The sequence below is a fragment of the Coregonus clupeaformis genome, chromosome 29 (genome assembly GCF_020615455.1).
Source record: "Coregonus clupeaformis isolate EN_2021a chromosome 29, ASM2061545v1, whole genome shotgun sequence".
Taxonomy (NCBI): domain Eukaryota; kingdom Metazoa; phylum Chordata; class Actinopteri; order Salmoniformes; family Salmonidae; genus Coregonus; species Coregonus clupeaformis.
The window spans coordinates 22,683,591-22,704,109 of NC_059220.1; the positions used below are offsets into that span (position 1 = coordinate 22,683,591).

Here is a 20,519-nt window from a genome sequence, read left to right on the forward strand (position 1 = left end):
TCAGCTTCCCAAGTCTAACCCCACACTCTCTCTTTCTCACTGATGTCAAATGAGAAGAGGAAGGATGTCTGGGGGTGTGGGTGGAGGGAGACAGCTGGGCTGGAGCAGGGTGTTGAGACTGGGACTGGGACGAGCCTGTGGTGGGTTTGGGGAGGGGAGTGGCAAGATAAGGAAAGGCAAGGATAGCTGGGCTGTGTGTCACTAATGAGAGGTGACAGGGGAAAGGCTAGCCTACACGTCACCGCACTCCCCAGCCCCCATTCTTCATTCTGTAGCTCGCACATATACACACACACATACACCTCACCAGAGTGGGTTGGGTTGCTGTATTTAAATCAGTCATTTACAGAGCAGATCGAGTACCTCAGCCTCCCACAGCACATTACCATACAAAACGCCAGGCAGGAATAGGACCAATGCATTATTCAAATTACAGTGAAGTCACTTTATCAATCATTTATATGGATTTCTTCCTGAGCCCGCAGGAAGAGAAAATAGGAGACTGGGAGATCTCTGGGTCCTATTCATATCCTCCTAAAATTTCAGCTCTCCCAAAACCCTCCTGTTCAACCTTTATCAGATCATTAACAGTGGCTGTCATCTCACACCTAAGTGAAGCTCACACGTGCGCACAGCCAAGAATTTGCATAAGGGCGACAGTAATAATTGGGATAACTTGACCTACTAAGTGTTCTATAGTCAAAGCAGATGCAAAAGGCCAATTTGACTACTGTTTATGCAATGCCCCAGATAGTCCAGAGTTGCAGATTGGTCTAGTTATGGTTACTGTGCCAATTAGTTCTACAATCCAAAAAGGCACTGCGCATTGAACTTTTCTCATTGAATCAGTGTTCTTCACACACACACACACATGCATAAACACACCACACGCTTGGATGTGTCACAGAAATGTGTGTGCTGGTGACCTCACCTGACCACACAGAATTTGCACTGAATAGAATGGATGATTTAATCACTTCATATAGTTCTTTTTTGAAAGAGCTTCAAACCTCTTTAGGATCAATCAACTTGCCATTGACACAAAGAAAGAAAGCGGATGACAAACACCAGCCGGTAGAAAAAGACACATTCACACTCCATTGTAAATTACCCAGTAGCATATTTTATCCTCATTAAAAAGTGTCAAAGACAAGGTTCTCTTTCAGCACCTTATCAAATTGATGCTAGGCTATATTATTTTCCCTATCATCAATAAAACACCAAAGCCTTGAATTGATAGTATACTATTCCAGTTGAATCATTCACAAGGCAATAAATAGCCTTTAGCGCTCCATACCCCACAGGAAGTTTCTCTTCATTTACTTACAATGAAGATGTAGAAGAAGGCTATTGATTTCTAAGGTATTTTCTAATAATTTAAGGTGCCCTACCAGTTCATTGCTCGAACATCCAGTTAGCATTATCTTAGAACAAAGCAGTCCCAAGATACCGTAAAAACAGTCAGGATGTGTGGCTCCCTGAGCTGGAAATGGAGGTTTGGGACACCAAACCTCCAAAGAGAAACTCTGTACTGGTCCTCTACCAACACTTCTCAGCTGACTGTTGACTAGAAGAGTGCTGGGGGAATAACAAGTAGGCTCTCCCTGCGTCATTCTCATTGAGTGCTTTCTTTACTACTGTGCTAACTAATGAGCCAGACTCTAACTTCACAGCATCATCTCTGGCAGGATGGCAGACAGGCCAATGACACTTCTGCTGAGCTCAGACCTGACCTAGCCACCTTTGCCCAAAATGACATAATGGATCAATCACCATTCAGTCAGGATCCACTCTACACATTTGACCCTAAAGGACAGAAGAAAAAAAACATTGTGTTGTTGTGTCATCTGTGAGTAACAAACTACTTAGCTCTGCAGTGCTCTGGTCCATCAGGCCTATCAGTTAGGCAGTGAATCCACTCATTCTATTGATTACAGCCTCTGTTAGGACAGCTACCAGAAACAACTGGAACAGACCATAAAAGAAAAGCACACTGACAAAACAACTGAGGACACAAAAGGTGGTCTGCATGTCAACACAACTCATGGAAGCTAGTGAGCCTCTGTGTTATGCTGTGTGTGCAAATGAATGAGTGCATCATTCAACAGTCTGCCTTGGCATTACAAACAATGAAGGAACTGGATGTCTGTGGTAAACTGGCCTGAGAGTCTTCAGCCAGTCTCTCAGGGTGACGTTCAACATCTTGGGAAACAACGGCAATGACCAGCTTTTTTTATTTTTTTTATTTGGGTCAGCAAGCATTCAACAGGAACTTTAATTGAGAAGCAGTGAGTGTATGCTTTTAATGATTATGTAAGCACAGGCCTGGAGTGTGTGCCTCTAAAGAGGCATCTTAAGCAATAATTGATGTTCCCCCGTTGGATGAAAACAGTGGCTTCTTTGCCTCACAGATTGTTTAGTGAGCACTCACATGTCCATTGTTAGTGAGCTCTATATTTTCTGGTCCCAGAGTCAACTGCTCATCTAAGTGCTCACAGGCACTCAAATCACAACCGACACATGCCAACACAGGCATAAACTGTGTGTGTAACTGCAGTAATTACATGTGTGATTCACAGTTCTGATAGGCACACGGTGACCTGGGGCACGAGGACATTAACATACAGTATACATTTACAAGCTAAATGAGCAACTATACTGAACAAAAATATAAATGGAACAATTAGAATGATTTTACTGAGTTACAGTTCATATAAGTAAATCAGTCAATTGAAATAAATTCATTAGGACCCTAATCTATGGATTTCACATGACTTGGCAGGGGTGCAGCCATGGGTGGGCCTGGGAGGGCATAGGCCCACCCACTGGGGAGCAAGGCCCAGCCAATCAGAATTAGTTTTCCCCCACAAAATGGCTTTATTACAGACAGAAATACTCCTCAGTTTAATCAGCTATCTGGGTGACTGAATTTATCCTCGCTATACATTTATTTCAGTGGAGGCTGCTGAGGGGAGGATGGCTCATAATGTCTGGAATGGAGTAAATGGAATGGTAACAAACCATGGTTTCCATGTGGTTGATACCATTCAATTGACTCCATTCCAGCCATTATTATGAGCCGTCCTCCCCTCAGCAGCCTCCACTGATATAGTTTGGTCTGTCATATTGAGGTGTCTAGCTATAAGTTAAACCTGATCAATCAAATGGATAGGTGTAAGCAATTATGGTAAGTGAGAAAGAGAGGAAGAAAGTGAGAGAGGGAGAGAGAGGTGGGAAAAGAGTAGAAGACAGACAGAGAGATGGAGAGAGAGAGAGAAACAGAGAGAAAAACAGCAGTGCAAATGTACTTAGACTTGAGTATTTCAACAACTCTTCTCTTCCAACTTGTTAGGCAATCATATCTACCTAAGGGGGAAGGATGGCCAGCCACACAGGAGGGTGATTTTTACTAAGGAGGAGAAGGAGGCCGTGCTGACCGAGATGCATGCTGGACATTTCGGAGTGAAGCGCATGATTGCCAAAATCAAACTACGCTTCTTCTTCTGACGGGGAATTGTCAAGGAGGTGGACAGCTGGGCAAGTGAAATAACCTTTTGTTTATCAATCACATTCTATTCTAGAGGTGTCACTACAGACCCGAGTTCGATCCCAGGCTGTATCATAACCGGCCGTGATCGAGAGTCCCATAGGGCGGCGCACAATTGGCCCAGCGTCGTATGGGTTAGGGGTGGGTTTGGCCGGGTAGGCAGTCACTGTAAATAACAATTCTTAACTGACTATAATTTCAATGAATGTCATATCACTTTTTGCTTAAAGGTCAGTACCCTGTCTAGCCTGCCAGAAGTTTGAGAGGGCGAAGACTGTGGCGCCGGAGTTGAAGGCCATCAAAGTTGTTTCACCATGGCACATGATCGGTAAGTGTCCCAATTCAAATTTTGCCCTGATAAGTTGTTTTGTAATGGTTGCTTTATTTGACCACAGCAGAGTTCAATATTATAGAATGTGTGTGTGCCAGTCTCCTTACAAATATGAAAATCTGCATACTGTATGACACAGATACGAGTAAGAATAAAGTAATCTTCTCTCTAACACTTTAAATGTTAGGGGTGGCCCTCATCGGACCCTTCACGAAATCCAGGAATAGCAACAGCTGGTGTATGAAGGCAACCGATCACTTTACCAAGTGGGTGGAGGTAATACCCATTAAGGTCAGTAAAGGAAGAGTATGTGCTTAACTCTAAATTCCCTTCTGTAACCCATTAAAAAGGATGCTTTGAACCAAAAATAGATTTTCGTTTTGTATGATACCCATCAAGGACGAGACTGGCGAGGCCACCTCCAAGGCGATGATGGACATCTTCAACACCCACGGTTCTCCTGAGGTCATCTTGAGTGACCGAGGTCATGAACGCTGGAACAAGGTACGGATGTTATAGGTTAAATTCTGTCACCAATGGTTTGTTTTATTTATTTTTTACAATTTGTTTTTGTTTTTCTAATGGTACATAATTAGACATATTTCAATATCTTACATTGTCAATAGATATCGTTTTCCTACCCCCTCCTCCAGGTTTGGTGAATGGACCAACCAGACCCTTAAGACTGCCATGGGCAAGTCCCTTGATTGGTACCAGGAAGGGTGGGAGAACAACCTGAAGGTAATTCTCTTTGCACACAACAGCAGCATCCAGGCCTCCGAGTACGGACGGGAGCCGCAGCTGTTGACTGAGGTAAACAATGCAATTGTATATACAATTATTGCATATACTGTAGTCTTTCAAATTTGTGATTGACTTAGTGTTGTTGTTTGTCTATTGCTATTTTTGTATAACGTACTTTCAGATCACTGAAATCCCACCTGATGTGGTGGAAGTTGTCGAACCAGATCAGAACGCCTTCGAGGACCACCTTCATGGACGGACTGAGAAGGATGAAGAGGTTTTTGACCATGTAAAAAGTATTATCCGCTGTTAATTAATTTTCTGGCCCTTCAAGAGATATGTAAGAAATGTATTTGTAATATGAAATATAATTGCATTTATTCCTGTTATCAATCAAGGTGAGACTGAACATGGACAAGGCGCAGGAGAAACAAGAATCAAGAAGGGGACCAAGTGCTACGACATCCGGGCGAATTACTTGGTTTGAAAGAAGAAGGACGAAAGGAAGGCGAGACCTGGGAAACCTCGCTGCTCTTTCGCTCCTAGCTGGGGTCACCATCTGTTAAAGTACACATAAAACATCTATTTGCATTTGCACACAAAATAACCTGAAGCTAGTTTTAGTTTCCCTAACACTGATATTTGTATCTTTGTCTTCCTAGGGTTACCTTGGTGGAAGCCAACAATCTTCTAGTTGGAGCAGTTGGACGGTCGACCATTGACGCCCTACACTTCAATGAAGCCGAATAGACAAAGTATGTTAAGCTTTGGTTGACATTTGAGAAAGCAAGAAATGGTAGTTATGTTGAGCTTATAAAAATGTACCTCTTCAATTTACTTTTCCAAATGACTTAAGGACCATCGACTGTCCGAGCCCCCCAGGAGGTATCCCATCCACCAGAACCAGCGAGTTCGGATCAGTCTGATTCTCTGTGCTCTGAGATGGAGGGGGACCAGCTTGAGGTAGCCCATACCTTTCAAAAGTGTTGAAAAGTACATATCTCCCATTTTAAACACTGCACTAATCCATCATATTTTCTCCCAGTAAAGTGTAACCTGTGTGTGTGCTTGCTTACATCTGCCTCCTACCCTGTTCCCTTTAACTCTGCTCCTATTCTCCAGGAGCAAGGGGTTCTGCCCAACACCCAGACGTGGATCCACCTGATGTCCTCCATTACCAACCACCCTGCAACTTTTCATTACATAATCTACAGCTACTGTTGTTGTCATTATCTGCTAAAAAAGTTTTTGCTCTATCATACTTGGCACATATGTGAGACTGGGCTCCTGAGTGGCGCAGTGGTCCAAGGCACTGCATCTCAGTGCTTGAGGCGTCACTACAGACCCCCTGGTTCGATTCCAGGCTGTATCACAACCGGCCGTGATTGGGAGGGCAGCGCACAATTGGCCCAGCGTCGTCCGGGTTTGGCCGGTGTAGGCCATCATTGTAAATAAGAATTTGTTCTTAACTGACTTGCCTAGTTAAATGTTTAAAAAAATAACAACATAAAAGTAAACTCCCCCTTCCAAGACCGGCTGCCTGTTTTTATTTTATTTGCCACTTGGGAGCCCTGCTGAGAACAAGTGACAGGCAGAACCTCCCACCCACACAGCAACCACCTCCACTATATTCCACACACCAGAATTCAGTATTTTAGTCTATGATTGCCATGTGAGTACAAAACATCTGTGAAAATAAATTAATGACACAACTGTAACAAAAACGATCAAAGTGTATTAAAATCTTAAATATTGCCAGGTTGGTTTTCACAGCTGTTTCACAAGGTGTTCATTATTGTAAGTTGTAAGGTATCCTTTGATGGAATTTATTTGTTCCACATTATTCATTGTTGTTTCCTAGGACCTACAATAGATATATATACAGTGGGGGAAAAAAGTATTTAGTCAGCCACCAATTGTGCAAGTTCTCCCACTTAAAAAGATGAGAGAGGCCTGTAATTTTCATCATAGGTACACGTCAACTATGACAGACAAAATGAGAAGAAAAAAAATCCAGAAAATCACATTGTAGGATTTTTAATGAATTTATTTGCAAATTATGGTGGAAAATAAGTATTTGGTCAATAACAAGTTTCTCAATACTTTGTTATATACCCTTTGTTGGCAATGACACAGGTCAAACATCTTCTGTAAGTCTTCACAAGGTTTTCACACACTGTTGCTGGTATTTTGGCCCATTCCTCCATGCAGATCTCCTCTAGAGCAGTGATGTTTTGGGGCTGTCGCTGGGCAACACAGACTTTCAATCCCTCCAAAGATTTTCTATGGGGTTGAGATCTGGAGACTGGCTAGGCCACTCCAGGACCTTGAAATGCTTCTTACGAAGCCACTCCTTCGTTGCCCGGGCAGTGTGTTTGGGATCATCGTCATGCTGAAAGACCCAGTCACGTTTCATCTTCAATGCCCTTGCTGATGGAAGGAGGTTTTCACTCAAAATCTCACGATACATGGCCCCATTCATTCTTTCCTTTACACGGATCAGTCGTCCTGGTCCCTTTGCAGAAAAACACCCCCAAAGCATGATGTTTCCACCCCCATGCTTCACAGTAGGTAGGGTGTTCTTTGGATGCAACTCAGCATTCTTTGTCCTCCAAACACGACGAGTTGAGTTTACCAAAAAGTTATATTTTGGTTTCATCTGACCATATGACATTCTCCCAATCCTCTTCTGGATCATCCAAATGCACTCTAGTAAACTTCAGACGGGCCTGGACATGTACTGGCTTAAGCAGGGGGACACGTCTGGCACTGCAGGATTTGAGTCCCTGGCGGCGTAGTGTGTTACTGATGGTAGGCTTTGTTACTTTGGTCCCAGCTCTCTGCAGGTCATTCACTAGGTCCCCCGTGTGGTTCTGGGATTTTTGCTCACCGTTCTTGTGATCATTTTGACCCCACGGGGTGAGATCTTGCGTGGAGCCCCAGATCGAGGGAGATTATCTGTGGTCTTCCGTATGTCTTCCATTTCCTAATAATTGCTTCCACAGTTGATTTCTTCAAACCAAGCTGCTTACCTATTGCAGATTCAGTCTTCCCAGCCTGGTGCAGGTCTACAATTTTGTTTCTGGTGTCCTTTGACAGCTCTTTGGTCTTGGCCATAGTGGAGTTTGGAGTGTGACTGTTTGAGGTTGTGGACATGTGTCTTTTATACTGATAACAAGTTCAAACAGGTGCCATTAATACAGGTAACGAGTGGAGGACAGAGGAGCCTCTTAAAGAAGAAGTTACAGGTCTGTGAGAGCCAGAAATCTTGCTTGTTTGTAGGTGACCAAATACTTATTTTCCACCATAATTTGAAAATAAATTCATTAAAAATCCTACAATGTGATTTTCTGGATTTTTTCCCTCATTTTGTCTGTCATAGTTGACGTGTACCTATGATGAAAATTACAGGCCTCTCATCTTTTTAAGTGGGAGAACTTGCACAATTGGTGGCTGACTAAATACTTTTTTTCCCCACTGTATATTCAACCACAAGGGTTGAGCTATGTGAGATTGAAAAACAATCATAATAGAGGACTACTGAAATTATATTATTTCAGTGTAGATAAGGGAAGGGCAGGTTAAAATGAAAACATGACAAGCCAGTGTATGAATCAAACATATTTGCATATGAATTGAGTGGAAATTAGCTGACTTCGTGATCTGTAAGGTAAGTAACTTTAATGTGTCAAGCAGATTACATGTTTTCGTTGCCATTTCCGAAACGTAGCAACGTTTAAGACATGGATTTCATGTTGTAATGTTAATAAGGTACACAAAAGTAGTTCGAATTTATGTTTTCATTTTATTAGCTAAACAAAACTTGTTTAAATAGCGAAATTGTCACCGAAATCAGCCTTGTTTGCATAGCGATGATTAAAATAACATAATTTAGCTGTCATGATCTCCAAAATTTGAATAATTAGGTCATCACAACGTTGATATAGCAACGGACGCTAATAGTTTATCGAATCCCATTGTGACGCAGAGGGGGACACTATTTGGCCGGGGGACATTATTTGGCATGACAGGCCCCTTACTTTTTTCAATCTTTATTAACGACATGCCTATCTATGTATGCGGATGACTCAACGCTATACACGTCAGCTACAACAGCAACTGAAATGACTGCAACACTTAACAGTTTCAGAATGGGTGAAAAGTAATAAGTTAGTCCTAAATATTTCAAAAACTAAAAGCACAAAACCCTAAACCTCAACTAAATCTTGTAATAAATAATGTGGAAATTGAGCAAGTTGAGGAGACTAAACTGCTTGGAGTAACCCTGGATTGTAAACTGTCATGGTCAAAACATATTGATACAACAGTTGCTAAGATGGGGAGAAGTCTGTCCATAATAAAGCGCTGCTCTACCTTCTTAACAGCACTAAGTCATTGTTACAAAAAAGTTTGTTAAAAAATCTGATGTTAGGTACTATATTTATTGAATATTATAAAAATCCTATAAATTAAAATGGCCAATTTGGGTGCAATTGAGTAGCTTCATTTCTCAGAGACCAACTTATATTTCAACAAAATAATGTTGCAGGAATGCTAATCTTATCTGTTTCTAACAACAGAAACGATTTCAGAACAATCTGAGATGGTGGGTGTCGAAATCCCATTTTCTGTGCTTTCTGAGTTGGAACGACCCTTCAATTACTGCATTTTTTGCACACAAAATACATTGGCTAATTTCCTTGAGACAGAGCATGTGCAGACCATTTGAAGAGGATTGTGGGATATTTCTCAATAGTTGTATCATTTCTGAATGTAACCATCTACATAGATACTATGTTGCCCAGATAAAACAAGACATTCTCTATCTAGAAGAAAGCAAAGTATGCACCTCAAGGACACCACGCCATGGCAGCAGGATATAACTAATGCGCTTTGCCATGCCATAATTTGTATTGGCTTTAGGCCTCAGAGTAATCAAGTAAACATTTTAATTGATAACTAGGCTCTACACATTTATCCTCACATTGCAAGAAGTTTGTTAAGTGCCTTACTCAAGAAACCAGAAAACAGTTTTGATTGAATATGGTCCACAGTTTTAAAAAATAAGAAGATATAGGGCAAATGAGTCCTGACATTCTAATCAGATGCCTGCGTGAGCTATTCTGATGCAACTCAATGACATACTGGTGGATTTCAAACTCCATAGGGTCCTATACACTAAAAATCCTAAAGCTATAGGATGCAGACAACTAAACACTGTCTGCTACCTGAGATAAGCCCAAACAAACTAAATTAGCCATAGAAGAAAATAGGTTATTTAAACAGCGTTACTGTTGGAGTCAAATGAAAGTGTAATACATTGATCTGAAACGTAACCAAAAAAAACATTTGAATGTTTGACATTGACAAAATTGGGTCACCACTCATTGCAACGCCGCATCCGTCACTTCACTTCAACAGTAAAGAGGATATGTATAGGCTAGCAATAAATAACAATGTTTAACTTTTTATTTAATAATAGTAGAGGCATTTAATTATTTTATTTTTAACAATTTAACAAGTAGTGTTCTAGTTAGGGGAATAGCATTTGGATCGTAGCTGCAACGTAGCCTACAAATAGGCTACATAACAAGCCATAAGAATGCTGTGGAACGGCTTTGTTAGTAGGCTATGGTAAGCCATTAGCCATACCACGGAGCTATTGTTGCCTTGCTGACAGCGGTTCGATTATTCCTGCTAAAACATTCGCATGCCCATTCCTCGTGTGAAATAGGTTCGGCTGAATCGGAAATTAATCACAGTAAAAGTGTCCATTAAAGCAAACAAGTTCAGTGCAAAAACGCTAAGAAACATTTCGGTAGCCTGTTAGCCACGTTCATAACCCTGTGATTACATGTCGGTTGCTACGTCCGCTTTGACTTGACAAGTTTTGTTAATTTTTACTAATAATATAGGCCTGCGATAGATCGTTGATTGAATAGTTTGAGATGTCATACCTTGAGCAGACTTCAATATGCTTGAGCCTTCCTTTCCTTCTCTTCTTACAGAAATTATTCTCCCTTTCAAGTTGATTCCCGACTCAAGTTATGATAATTCCTTTTAGAAAAAAATTGTCAACTGCACAACTCCCCTTTGTAACACCGATCATTACGCATAGAACGGCGCCATATCCAACGAGAGAATGCCGCATGTGCCTTTAGATCCACTTTGCCTCGACTTTTCAACAAATTGCATGTCTTTTTTTGCGAGAAAATAAACTCAAGACGTGTTCCTTTGCTTGGATTTGTTATCCTTAAAAAAAAACATCCTTGCGCGGCGCTTGGTTGGGTGGGTGGTGTGGCCTATCCCGAGGCTGTTTGCTGACTGGTTCTAGTCTGGGAATGAGTCGGGAATTGTCAGCTTGCGAGCGCCGTCTAGCAGTATGTGCGAGCAATATAGGTAGGTCATATAATAGGCCTCCAGTATTCATGAAATACATAAAGTGCCGTTTATGAGTATTTAACAGCCACAGTCTGTAAGATTGTAAACAATCAAAGAGTGGGTCAACAACATGTAAACAATGGAGTAAATGCATCCAATGACAGCTACACATGCACATTTTCACTGGATTTCTCTGATATAGGCCTATATGTAGACAGGGAATGACATTCCATGAGAGCAACAATGAGCTACCATGAACACCACACAGTGTGCATACATACATCTGCATCTTCTCTAGGGCTTTCAGATTCTTTACAGCCCGACACCTGTGCAGTTGCGGTGTGAATATTGTTTAAAAGGTTCTGATCTACAATCAAACAAGCCTAAATAATTCAATAATAGGCTATATACCTAATACATTACTTACTGGTGTGTTTTGTCTTATGTGTATTCTTACAAAATAAGTAGGTGGCGAGGCCAAATTGATAGTTGTTTGCGCTTAATGGTCTTCAGTGTGGGATTTACAGTCATCACTGAAGTACCAATGTCCTCCAACTGAGGGCGACAGGTTACATAAAATGCATTCTGACCATGGATTCTGTCTTGTCCAGAGAAAGAGTATTCGGATTCTCTAACTATTTTCAAAAGGATACTTCTTTTATAAAGGAAAATGTGCATTCTTCCCGATTGCTTAAGTTCATTTCTTATCATAGTAGCCTAGGTGATTATTAAAATATGACATTTACTGTCATAAAATATGACAGTTCCTACATCTATTCTCTTCTGCACTCTTCTATTCACATTGACATCCTATAACATTTCGCGAATGACAATATTAATGTGCATTTAGAGCAATCCAATCTGGTCAAATTTGTTGTCATGGATGTCACATGTCTGAGTTTGTCTGCAGAAACTGTATTGTAGCATATGCCCTGAGAATAGAGCTTTCTAACTTGAGTGCATCATATCTAGACCTTTAGATAAGTATGTTTACAGTAACCGGGCTGTATGTTTACTCTTTAAGATTCTCATAATGACGAACATCAGTTTCAGCAATAGCCACAACCTCCTGCTTCCTAGTGACCTATGTTGTGTTATTGCAGTGTTTGCTGCTGACCTTATGTCCTCCCATGTAGTCTGATTATACATTACAAATGTGATATGGTCCTTCTGCACCAGCTAAATATTCATGTAGAATTCATCAACTGTGAACCATTGCCATAGTTGGCTGCAGTCAGTGTTTATTTTCAGTGTCTATGTGTTTAATTTCTCAAGGTGTCAAGCAAGCAGGCGTAATTTTATGGTGAAACATTTCATTTAATTGTTTCTATACCATTTGATTGCTATTAAACTAAATCATATAAAACCAGTCCTCAATATGATTGCATGTATAGTATGTTTTTTGGACAATGGTGTGTTTTTGAGTCTGGGACCTGTTGTAGTGACTCCTCCCTTTGGATGATGATGATGGGAAGGCTTGATAAAGGCCCAGTGTATGACTGATTCTATCTCACAGGATGTGCTGCTGGGAAGTTGTTGTGTTACTAAGAAAGGGTCTGCTGTCCAGAAGCTGAGAGAACCTGACGTTAGCCACACAGGACTAAGTAGAGAAATATTTTTAGGGGACTCACTGGGTTCCTTGTTCGGACAAAGGCGGTTCTGCTGGACCACAGATCAAATATCTACAGCAAGCCACCCAAGGACAATATTGGGCCTGGGGTAGGAACCAAAGCTTCTCATGTCTCTTTCTAACATTTTATATATATGTAAAAAAGGTCATCTTATTACCAAAAAAACATTGTTTTGGAAGTGTCCCTTTTGGCAATTGTTTCGTTATGTCCATGTTACGAATTTATTTAGATCTTTTGCATTCTTTTTTTGTTGCCTGTAAATATGCATGGTGTACTATATTACCATCCAATGTCAGAATTGTAGGGTCAGGCAGGCAAAGCTCATAGGAATTTAATTAAAAGAAAGCACATTTTTACAAGTTGCTGCCCACTGAACTCCTAAAATGACACAAACATCACACAAGAAACTACAACACTGCAACAAATGTCAGTCTCAGGCAGCCATATCTGTAACACATCACTTTACATTCTCTAATGTGGTGAATTCAAGTGAGGTGGGTTTTCCTGCTGAGAGAGTAAGATGTTTTATTTATTTGTTATTTATAAGTTAGTAGAGCCAAGCTTTCCCCTCGGAAAAGAGATATGATGACTGAGATGTGAGACAGAGCCCAATGTTGGTGCAGCTCTCCTCAGGGACATCCACAGGGTTTTTAACTGATAATTTATGGTTGTAGCTATGAAGTCCACAGTGCCAGGGGAGGATGCTATGGAGGCAGGGGGATGGAGACTGTGCTAGGGAAACCACAATATATTATCATCAGAGCCAAGGTTCATGAGCCTCTGGGGGGAAGGTAAATTGGTCCGCCCAGCTGTAAACCTACAGCATGAGGGGAAGTTGGTTTCTATGAGAGAGAGAGCGAGAGAGAGCGAGAGAGAGAGAGCGAGAGAGAGCGAGCGAGAGCGAGCGAGAGATGGTTTTACACAATGCATAAAAACCTGAACCAGGTAATTACAGTTGGGCCAGTAACCGAAAGTTTGCTAGTTCGAATCCCCAAGCCGACAAGGTGAAAAATCTGTAGATTTGCCCTTGAGCAAGGCACTTAACACTAATTGCTTCAGGGTCACATATGATAATGGCAGACCCTGGCCATGACCCCACTCGCCAAGGGTGTCTCAGGGAGAGTTGGGATATGCAGAAAACACATTTCCAATTCACACATATTATATTATTAAAACACACGTGTACATGTGTGAAATAGGACAAATATAAGCACCACCAAATTACACTGAACAAAAATATGAACGCAACATATAAAGTGTTGGTCCCATGTTTCATGAGCTGAAATAAAATATCCCAGAAATGTTCCATATGCACAAAAAGCTTATTTCTCTCAAATGTTGTGCACACATTTGTTTACATCCCTGTTAGTGAGCATTTCTCCTTTGCCAAGATAATCCATCCACCTGACAGGTGTGGCATATCAAGAAGCTGATTAAAGAGCATGATCATTACACAATGCACCTTTGCTGGGGACAATAAAAGGCCACTCTAAAATGTGCAGTTTTGTCACACAACACAATACCATAGATGTCTAACGTTTTGAGGGAGCATGCATTTGGCATGCTGAATGCAGGAATGTCCACCAGAGCTGTTGGCAGAGAATTGATTGTTAATTTCTCTACCATAAGTCCTGCCTCCAACGTCGTTTTAGAGAATTTGGTAGTATGTCCAACCCTCCTCACAACCGCAGACCATGTGTATGTCGTCGTGTGGGCGAGCGGTTTGCTGATGTCAACATTGTGAACAGAGTGCCCCATGGTTGCGGTGTGGTTATGGTATGGGCAGGCATGAACTATGGACAACGAACACAATTGCATTTTATCGATTGCCAATTTGAGTGCACAAAAATACCGCGACGAGATACTGAGGCCCTTTGTGAGGCCCATTTTTTAAAGGTATCTGTAACCAACAGATGCATATCTGTATTCCCAGTCATGTGAAATCCATAGATTAAGGCCTAATTAATTTATTTCAATTGACTTGTTTCCTCATATTAACTGTAACTCAGTAAAGTCGTTGAAATTGTTGCATGTTATGTTTATATATTTGTTCAGTATATTATTATTATTATTAGTAGTAGTAGTAGTATTATTATTACAAGACCAAGGCGTTACATTCAGGTGTTGCCTGTTGACCATTTGATTCAGTATTTGCACAGCAATGTTTTACATGCTAAATATGTATGTGATCTCCTTGTTTCCCTCACAGCAATCTCTCTTCACAATGTCAGTGTTTGCGTTCGCTCTCCTGGCCCGGCTGGATGGATCATGCACCGTATCCCAGTTTACCGCCAGAGACCCCCTCCAGGACCCTGACTGGGCTCCACCACCATGCATAAAAGGACATCACTGAAACATCACTGAGACACAAAAACACTGCCTAAATGTATCTTATCTTAATAATGTATAAGATTAATGAATGTATAAACACATAAACTAAACCACAATAATTTACCAGGTGGATGGTATAATGTTTAATATTTGTAATTTATTTTGTTTCTAAAGAGGTTGGATCATGAAATTGAGTATTTTGGTCTTGATGTCTTGCATTGTTGCTTGTCTTTATTGCAGACATTTAACATTGTTTCAGCAGACTGGCACCCAGCCCACTCAGTTTTCACCTCCACAATTCCAATCTGCATGTGTCTTCAGTTGAATTAGTGATTTTTTTTTACATGTCTTCTAGTGGACAAAGAGAACCAGGAACCAGTGAGTTCACTCAGGACCAGGCTCCAGAGACAGGATGTTGTTACTTTATCAGCTGGAGATGGGAATGGTTGTGGTTCTTTGCAAACACTGGGATCCGTTGAAACTGAAATTCTTGTTTATCTTTTAGCTGGGGTGTACTGGGAATAATTCTAATTGCTTCCTGTAAAGAAAATAAAATGTTCCTGATATAAATAGTCAGTTGCCATAACTCCCCAGTGACAATGGAAAGACTGTTGGAAAAGCAAGAAACTATAGGAACCAATTTCTCCTCACCACTAACTACTGTGGTTCTCAAATGGCCTATGTTTACCACAAAGAAATACAGTAGTTTGATAGTATCCTTCCCTAAACATGGTCTTTGTGCATACTGTCAAAATACATTGTTTAAAAATGCTACCCATGATGCTCTTTATAAATTACAGTTACAAAATCTCTGACAACCATCTGTTGCTGGATTATAATTGATGTAAAATAGTGATAGATAGCCTATAGCCTAAGAGGAGTAAGTATACCACCACCTTTGAACCTCACTCTTTCAATCTCAGCTGACGCAAAAGAGCATTAGCAGCCTCGTGTTGAGGCGGTGTTAGAAATCACTTTCTTGAATGACAATTTGTCAGAGTCGGACCAGTCCATTTTGAAAAGTATGTGATGATTTAGATCTGGCTTCTTCTATCAGCACAATGACATACATTCCCAAACTATAAAACATGTCCACGAAAGACACCTCATGCATTTACATTACTTACAAGCCCAACGCAATCGATTGCAATTGCTGCTAACATGCTTTTTATGGCAGCAGTGGTTCAACCAGAGCGAGCTTGTGTGCGAGGGGGATTATTCACTTTTTGAAGACTGAGGGGGAACAACACCGTAGGGGAGAACAAAAAAAACATTTGACAGTGTTTGTTTTAGGATTCGTGACGTGTTTCCACAATGTCTACGAAAGCAGAGCAATGTAAGTACCATTATTTAAAATGTTCCTAATATATCATTATCCACCCATTTTATGGTGTAATTTTCTAGTGAGAAAGCGAAGGAGGGAAGCGGTCCTTGGTGATGAAACCGCGGTTGCTAAGGCAGGTTGCAACACGTCCTCGCTCTGCAGAGGATGGCTCTAGGGGCTAGCGTAGGGGATGCCTATTTTCTGGCGGTGGTCAACACAACGATATGGGTAAACATAATAATAGATATTAAGCATACATTTTTGATTGACACGTTGAAAGAAAGGTTGGTGCGGAGACCGAGATGTAGGTTATTGGTTTCAAGGTCGATTTGACAAATGCTCCGCTAAACAATATGGTGGCATTGGTGATCAGTAATGTGTTTGCTTTGCTTGTTCTTTTACTTACTTGACATAATATGAGACGAGTTTTTTCTTCGTCATTTGCCTCTGAACAGGTGGATAAGCATACTGCGGTTACACTGTTTTTGATCAACTGAATCAATGCACAGTGTAATAAACAATTGGTGGTTTGTTGTTGTTGTCAATCAACACGCCTTGGAGAACTCAACATTACTCAAATAGGCATGTGTTACTTGGTTTCGAATAGGCCTATAGTAATAAATGGAAGAAACAAGTTAATATAGGCCCATCTACATTTATTTGGTATGAAGCCTGCTCAATATCGACTTGAAATATACTTGGCCATGTTTGGGGGAAAATAGAATGTTCTATAGGCTACTCTATGGTCCAATGTAGGCTATGTATTGTAAACATCACAAGAAAGGGAAATAATCACCATTTGCCTATTGTAATGAATACTCAGGGAGAAAAAGGTGTAGGTAGATTCACGCGTAGAGCGCGGCAGGTGTTTATTTCGCCTTCGCAGAAGGCAGGAATCGTTGTCACAGGCAGGCAATGGTCATAAACAGGTAGGCAAACAGGTAGGAAAATCAAAAACTAGGACTGAAGGCTATAACTGGTTCTCACAAACGAGCTAGGAAAAGGCTTAGTAGAGTCAAACCGAACAATACCTCACAAGGCACAAACAGAATGAACTGAACTAAATAAGAGACAGTAGACTTCAAGATTTTGCACCTGGCTCTAGCAAGTGAGCCTGTGGATGAGGTTACACCTTTGCTCACATTTCTGGTTTTGCAAATGTGTCTGAAGGTAGCCTACTCATATTAGTTATGTAGTCATTCATTGCTATGAAATTTGCAAAAAAGAACACACTCCATACACCCACGAACAGTGCATTCGGAAAGTACTCAGACACCTTGACTTTTTCCACATTTTGTTATGTTACAGCCTTATACTAAAATTGTTTTTCCCCCTCATCAATCTACACACAATACCCCATAATGACAAAGCAAAAATAGGTTTTTAGAAATTTTAGCACATTTATAAAAAATAAAAAAACGTAAATATACCATTTGCTTAAGTACACTGCTCAAAAAAAATAAAGGGAACACTAAAATAACACATCCTAGATCTGAATGAATGAAATAATCTTATTAAATACTTTTTTCTTTACATAGTTGAATGTGCTGACAACAAAATCACACAACAATTATCAATGGAAATCAAATTTATCAACCCATGGAGGTCTGGATTTGGAGTCACCCTCAAAATTAAAGTGGAAAACCACACTACAGACTGATCCAACTTTGATGTAATGTCCTTAAAACAAGTCAAAATGAGGCTCAGTAGTGTGTGTGGCCTCCACATGCCTGTATGACCTCCCTACAACGCCTGGGCATGCTCCTGATGAGGTGGCGGATGGTCTCCTGAGGGATCTCCTCCCAGACCTGGACTAAAGCATCCGCCAACTCCTGGACAGTCTGTGGTGCAACGTGGCGTTGGTGGATGGAGCGAGACATGATGTCCCAGATGTGCTCAATTGGATTCAGGTCTGGGGAACGGGCGGGCCAGTCCATAGCATCAATGCCTTCCTCTTGCAGGAACTGCTGACACACTCCAGCCACATGAGGTCTAGCATTGTCTTGCATTAGGAGGAACCCAGGGCCAACCGCACCAGCATATTGTCTCACAAGGGGTCTGAGGATCTCATCTCATCTGTTGCAGGCAGCAGAACGTTCTCCACGGCGTCTCCAGACTCTGTCACGTCTGTCACATGTGCTCAGTGTGAACCTGCTTTCATCTGTGAAGAGCACAGGGCGCCAGTGGCGAATTTGCCAATCTTGGTGTTCTCTGGCAAATGCAAAACGTCCTGCACGGTGTTGGGCTTTAAGCACAACCCCTACCTGTGGACGTCGGGCCCTCATACCACCCTCATGGAGTCTGTTTCTGACCGTTAGAGCAGACACATGCACATTTGTGGCCTGCTGGAGGTCATTTTGCAGGGCTCTGACAGTGCTCCTCCTGCTCCTCCTTGCACAAAGGCGGAGGTAGCAGTCCTGCTGCTGGGTTGTTGCCCTCCTACGGCCTCCTCCACGTCTCCTGATGTACTGGCCTGTCTCCTGGTAGCGCCTCCATGCTCTGGACACTACGCTGACAGACACAACAAACCTTCTTGCCACAGCTCGCATTGATGTGCCATCCTGGATGAGCTGCACTACCTGAGCCACTTGTGTGGGTTGTAGACTCCGTCTCATGCTACCACTAGAGTGAAAGCACCGGCAGCATTCAAAAGTGACCAAAACATCAGCCAGGAAGCATAGGAACTGAGAAGTGGTCTGTGGTCACCACTTGCAAAACCAGTCCTTTATTGGGGGTGTCTTGCTAATTGCCTATAATTTCCACCTGTTGTCTATTCCATTTGCACAACAGAATGTGCAATTTATTGTCAATCAGTGTTGCTTCCTAAGTGGACAGTTTGATTTCACAGAAGTGTGATTGACTTGGAGTTACATTGTGTTGTTTAAGTGTTCCCTTAATTTTTTTGAGCAGTGTATTAAGACCCTTTACTCAGTACTTTGTTGAAGCACCTTTGGCAGCGATTACAGCCGTAAGTCGTTTTGGGTGTGACGCTACAAGCTTGGCACACCTGTATTTGGGGATTTTCTCCCATTCTTCTCTGCAGATCCTCTCAAGCGCTGTCAGGTTGGATGGGGAGCGTCACTGCACAGCTATTTTCAGGTCTCTCCAGAGACGTTAGATCGGGTTCAAGTCCGGGCTCTAGCTGGGCCACTCAAGGACGTTCAGAGACTTGTCCCTAAACCACTTCTGCGTTGTCTTGGCTGTGTGCTTAGGGTCGTTGACCTGTTGGAAGGTGAACCTTCGCTCCAGTCTGAGGTCCTGAGCGCTCTGGAGCAGGTTTTCATCAAGGATCTCTCTGTACTTTGCTCTGTTCATCTTTCCCTCGATCCTGACTAGTCTCCCAGTCCCTGCTGCTGAAAAACATCCCCACATGATGCTGCCACCACCATGCTTCACCGTAGGTATGGTGCCAGGTTTCCTCCAGACGTGACGCTTGGCATTCAGGCCAAAGAGTTCAGTCTTGGTTTCATCAGACCAGAGAATCTTGTTTCTCATGGTTTGTGAGTCGTTTAGGTGCCTTTTAGCAAACTCCATGTGGGCTGTCATGTGCCTTTTATTGAGGAATGGCTTCTGTCTGGCCACTCTACCATAAAGGCCTAATTGGTGGAGTGCTGCAGAGATGGTTGTCCTTCTGGAAGGTTCTCTCATCTCCACAGAGGAACTCTGGAGCTCTGTCAGAGGGACCATCAGGTTCTTGGTCACCTCCCTGACCGAGGCCCTTCTCCCCCGATTGCTCAGTTTGGCCGAGCGGCCAGTTCTAGGAAGAGTTTTGGTGGTTCCAAACTTCTTCCATTTAAGAATGATGGAGGCCACTGTGTTCTTGGTGACCTTCAATGCTGCAGAATGTTTTGGTACCCTTCCCTAGATCTGTGCCTCGACACAATCCTGTCTCGGAGCTCTACGGACAATTCCTTCGACCTCATGGCTTGGTTTTTGCTCTGACATGCACTGTCAGCTGTGGGACCTTATATAGACAGGTGTGTGCCTTTCCAAATCATGTGCAATCAAGTTGTAGAAACATCTCAAGGATGATCAATGGAAACAGGCTGCACCTGAGCTCAATTTCGAGTCTCATAGCAAAGGGTCTGAATACTTATGTAAATAAGCTTTTTTATTTTGAATAAATTAGCCAAAGAAATTAAAACCTGTTTTTGCTTTGTCATTATGGGGTATTGTGTGTAGATTGATGAGGAAAACAATTAATTTAATCCATTTTAGAATAAGGCTGTT

The 20,519-nt window shown here is 41.8% G+C and overlaps 2 protein-coding genes and 1 long non-coding RNA gene across 5 annotated transcripts in view; 2 read left to right on the plus strand and 1 right to left on the minus strand.

The window, feature by feature from the left end:
* Nucleotides 1–10,975, minus strand: part of LOC121544864 (BTB/POZ domain-containing protein 7-like) — a 45,552-nt gene extending 34,577 nt beyond the window's left edge. Inside the window, exon 1 of the mRNA XM_045209127.1 lies at nucleotides 10,580–10,975. The gene's annotated coding sequence lies outside the window, so the exon portion shown is untranslated. The remainder of the gene's footprint in view (nucleotides 1–10,579) is intronic.
* LOC121544865 lies at nucleotides 4,678–5,894 on the plus strand. The gene is made up of 4 exons (XR_005996162.2): nucleotides 4,678–5,189; nucleotides 5,285–5,377; nucleotides 5,479–5,585; nucleotides 5,745–5,894. It is a non-coding gene; the product is annotated as an uncharacterized LOC121544865 (long non-coding RNA).
* A 5,208-nt stretch (nucleotides 10,976–16,183) lies between the features above and the next one.
* The window catches only part of LOC121544866 (protein unc-79 homolog), a 45,022-nt gene continuing 40,686 nt past the window's right edge, over nucleotides 16,184–20,519 (plus strand). For all 3 annotated transcript variants that reach the window (XM_041855080.1, XM_041855081.1, XM_041855082.2), the window contains exon 1: nucleotides 16,184–16,301. In XM_041855080.1, coding sequence (XP_041711014.1) covers nucleotides 16,280–16,301 — 22 coding nt within the window. In that variant the 5' untranslated portion in view covers nucleotides 16,184–16,279. The remainder of the gene's footprint in view (nucleotides 16,302–20,519) is intronic.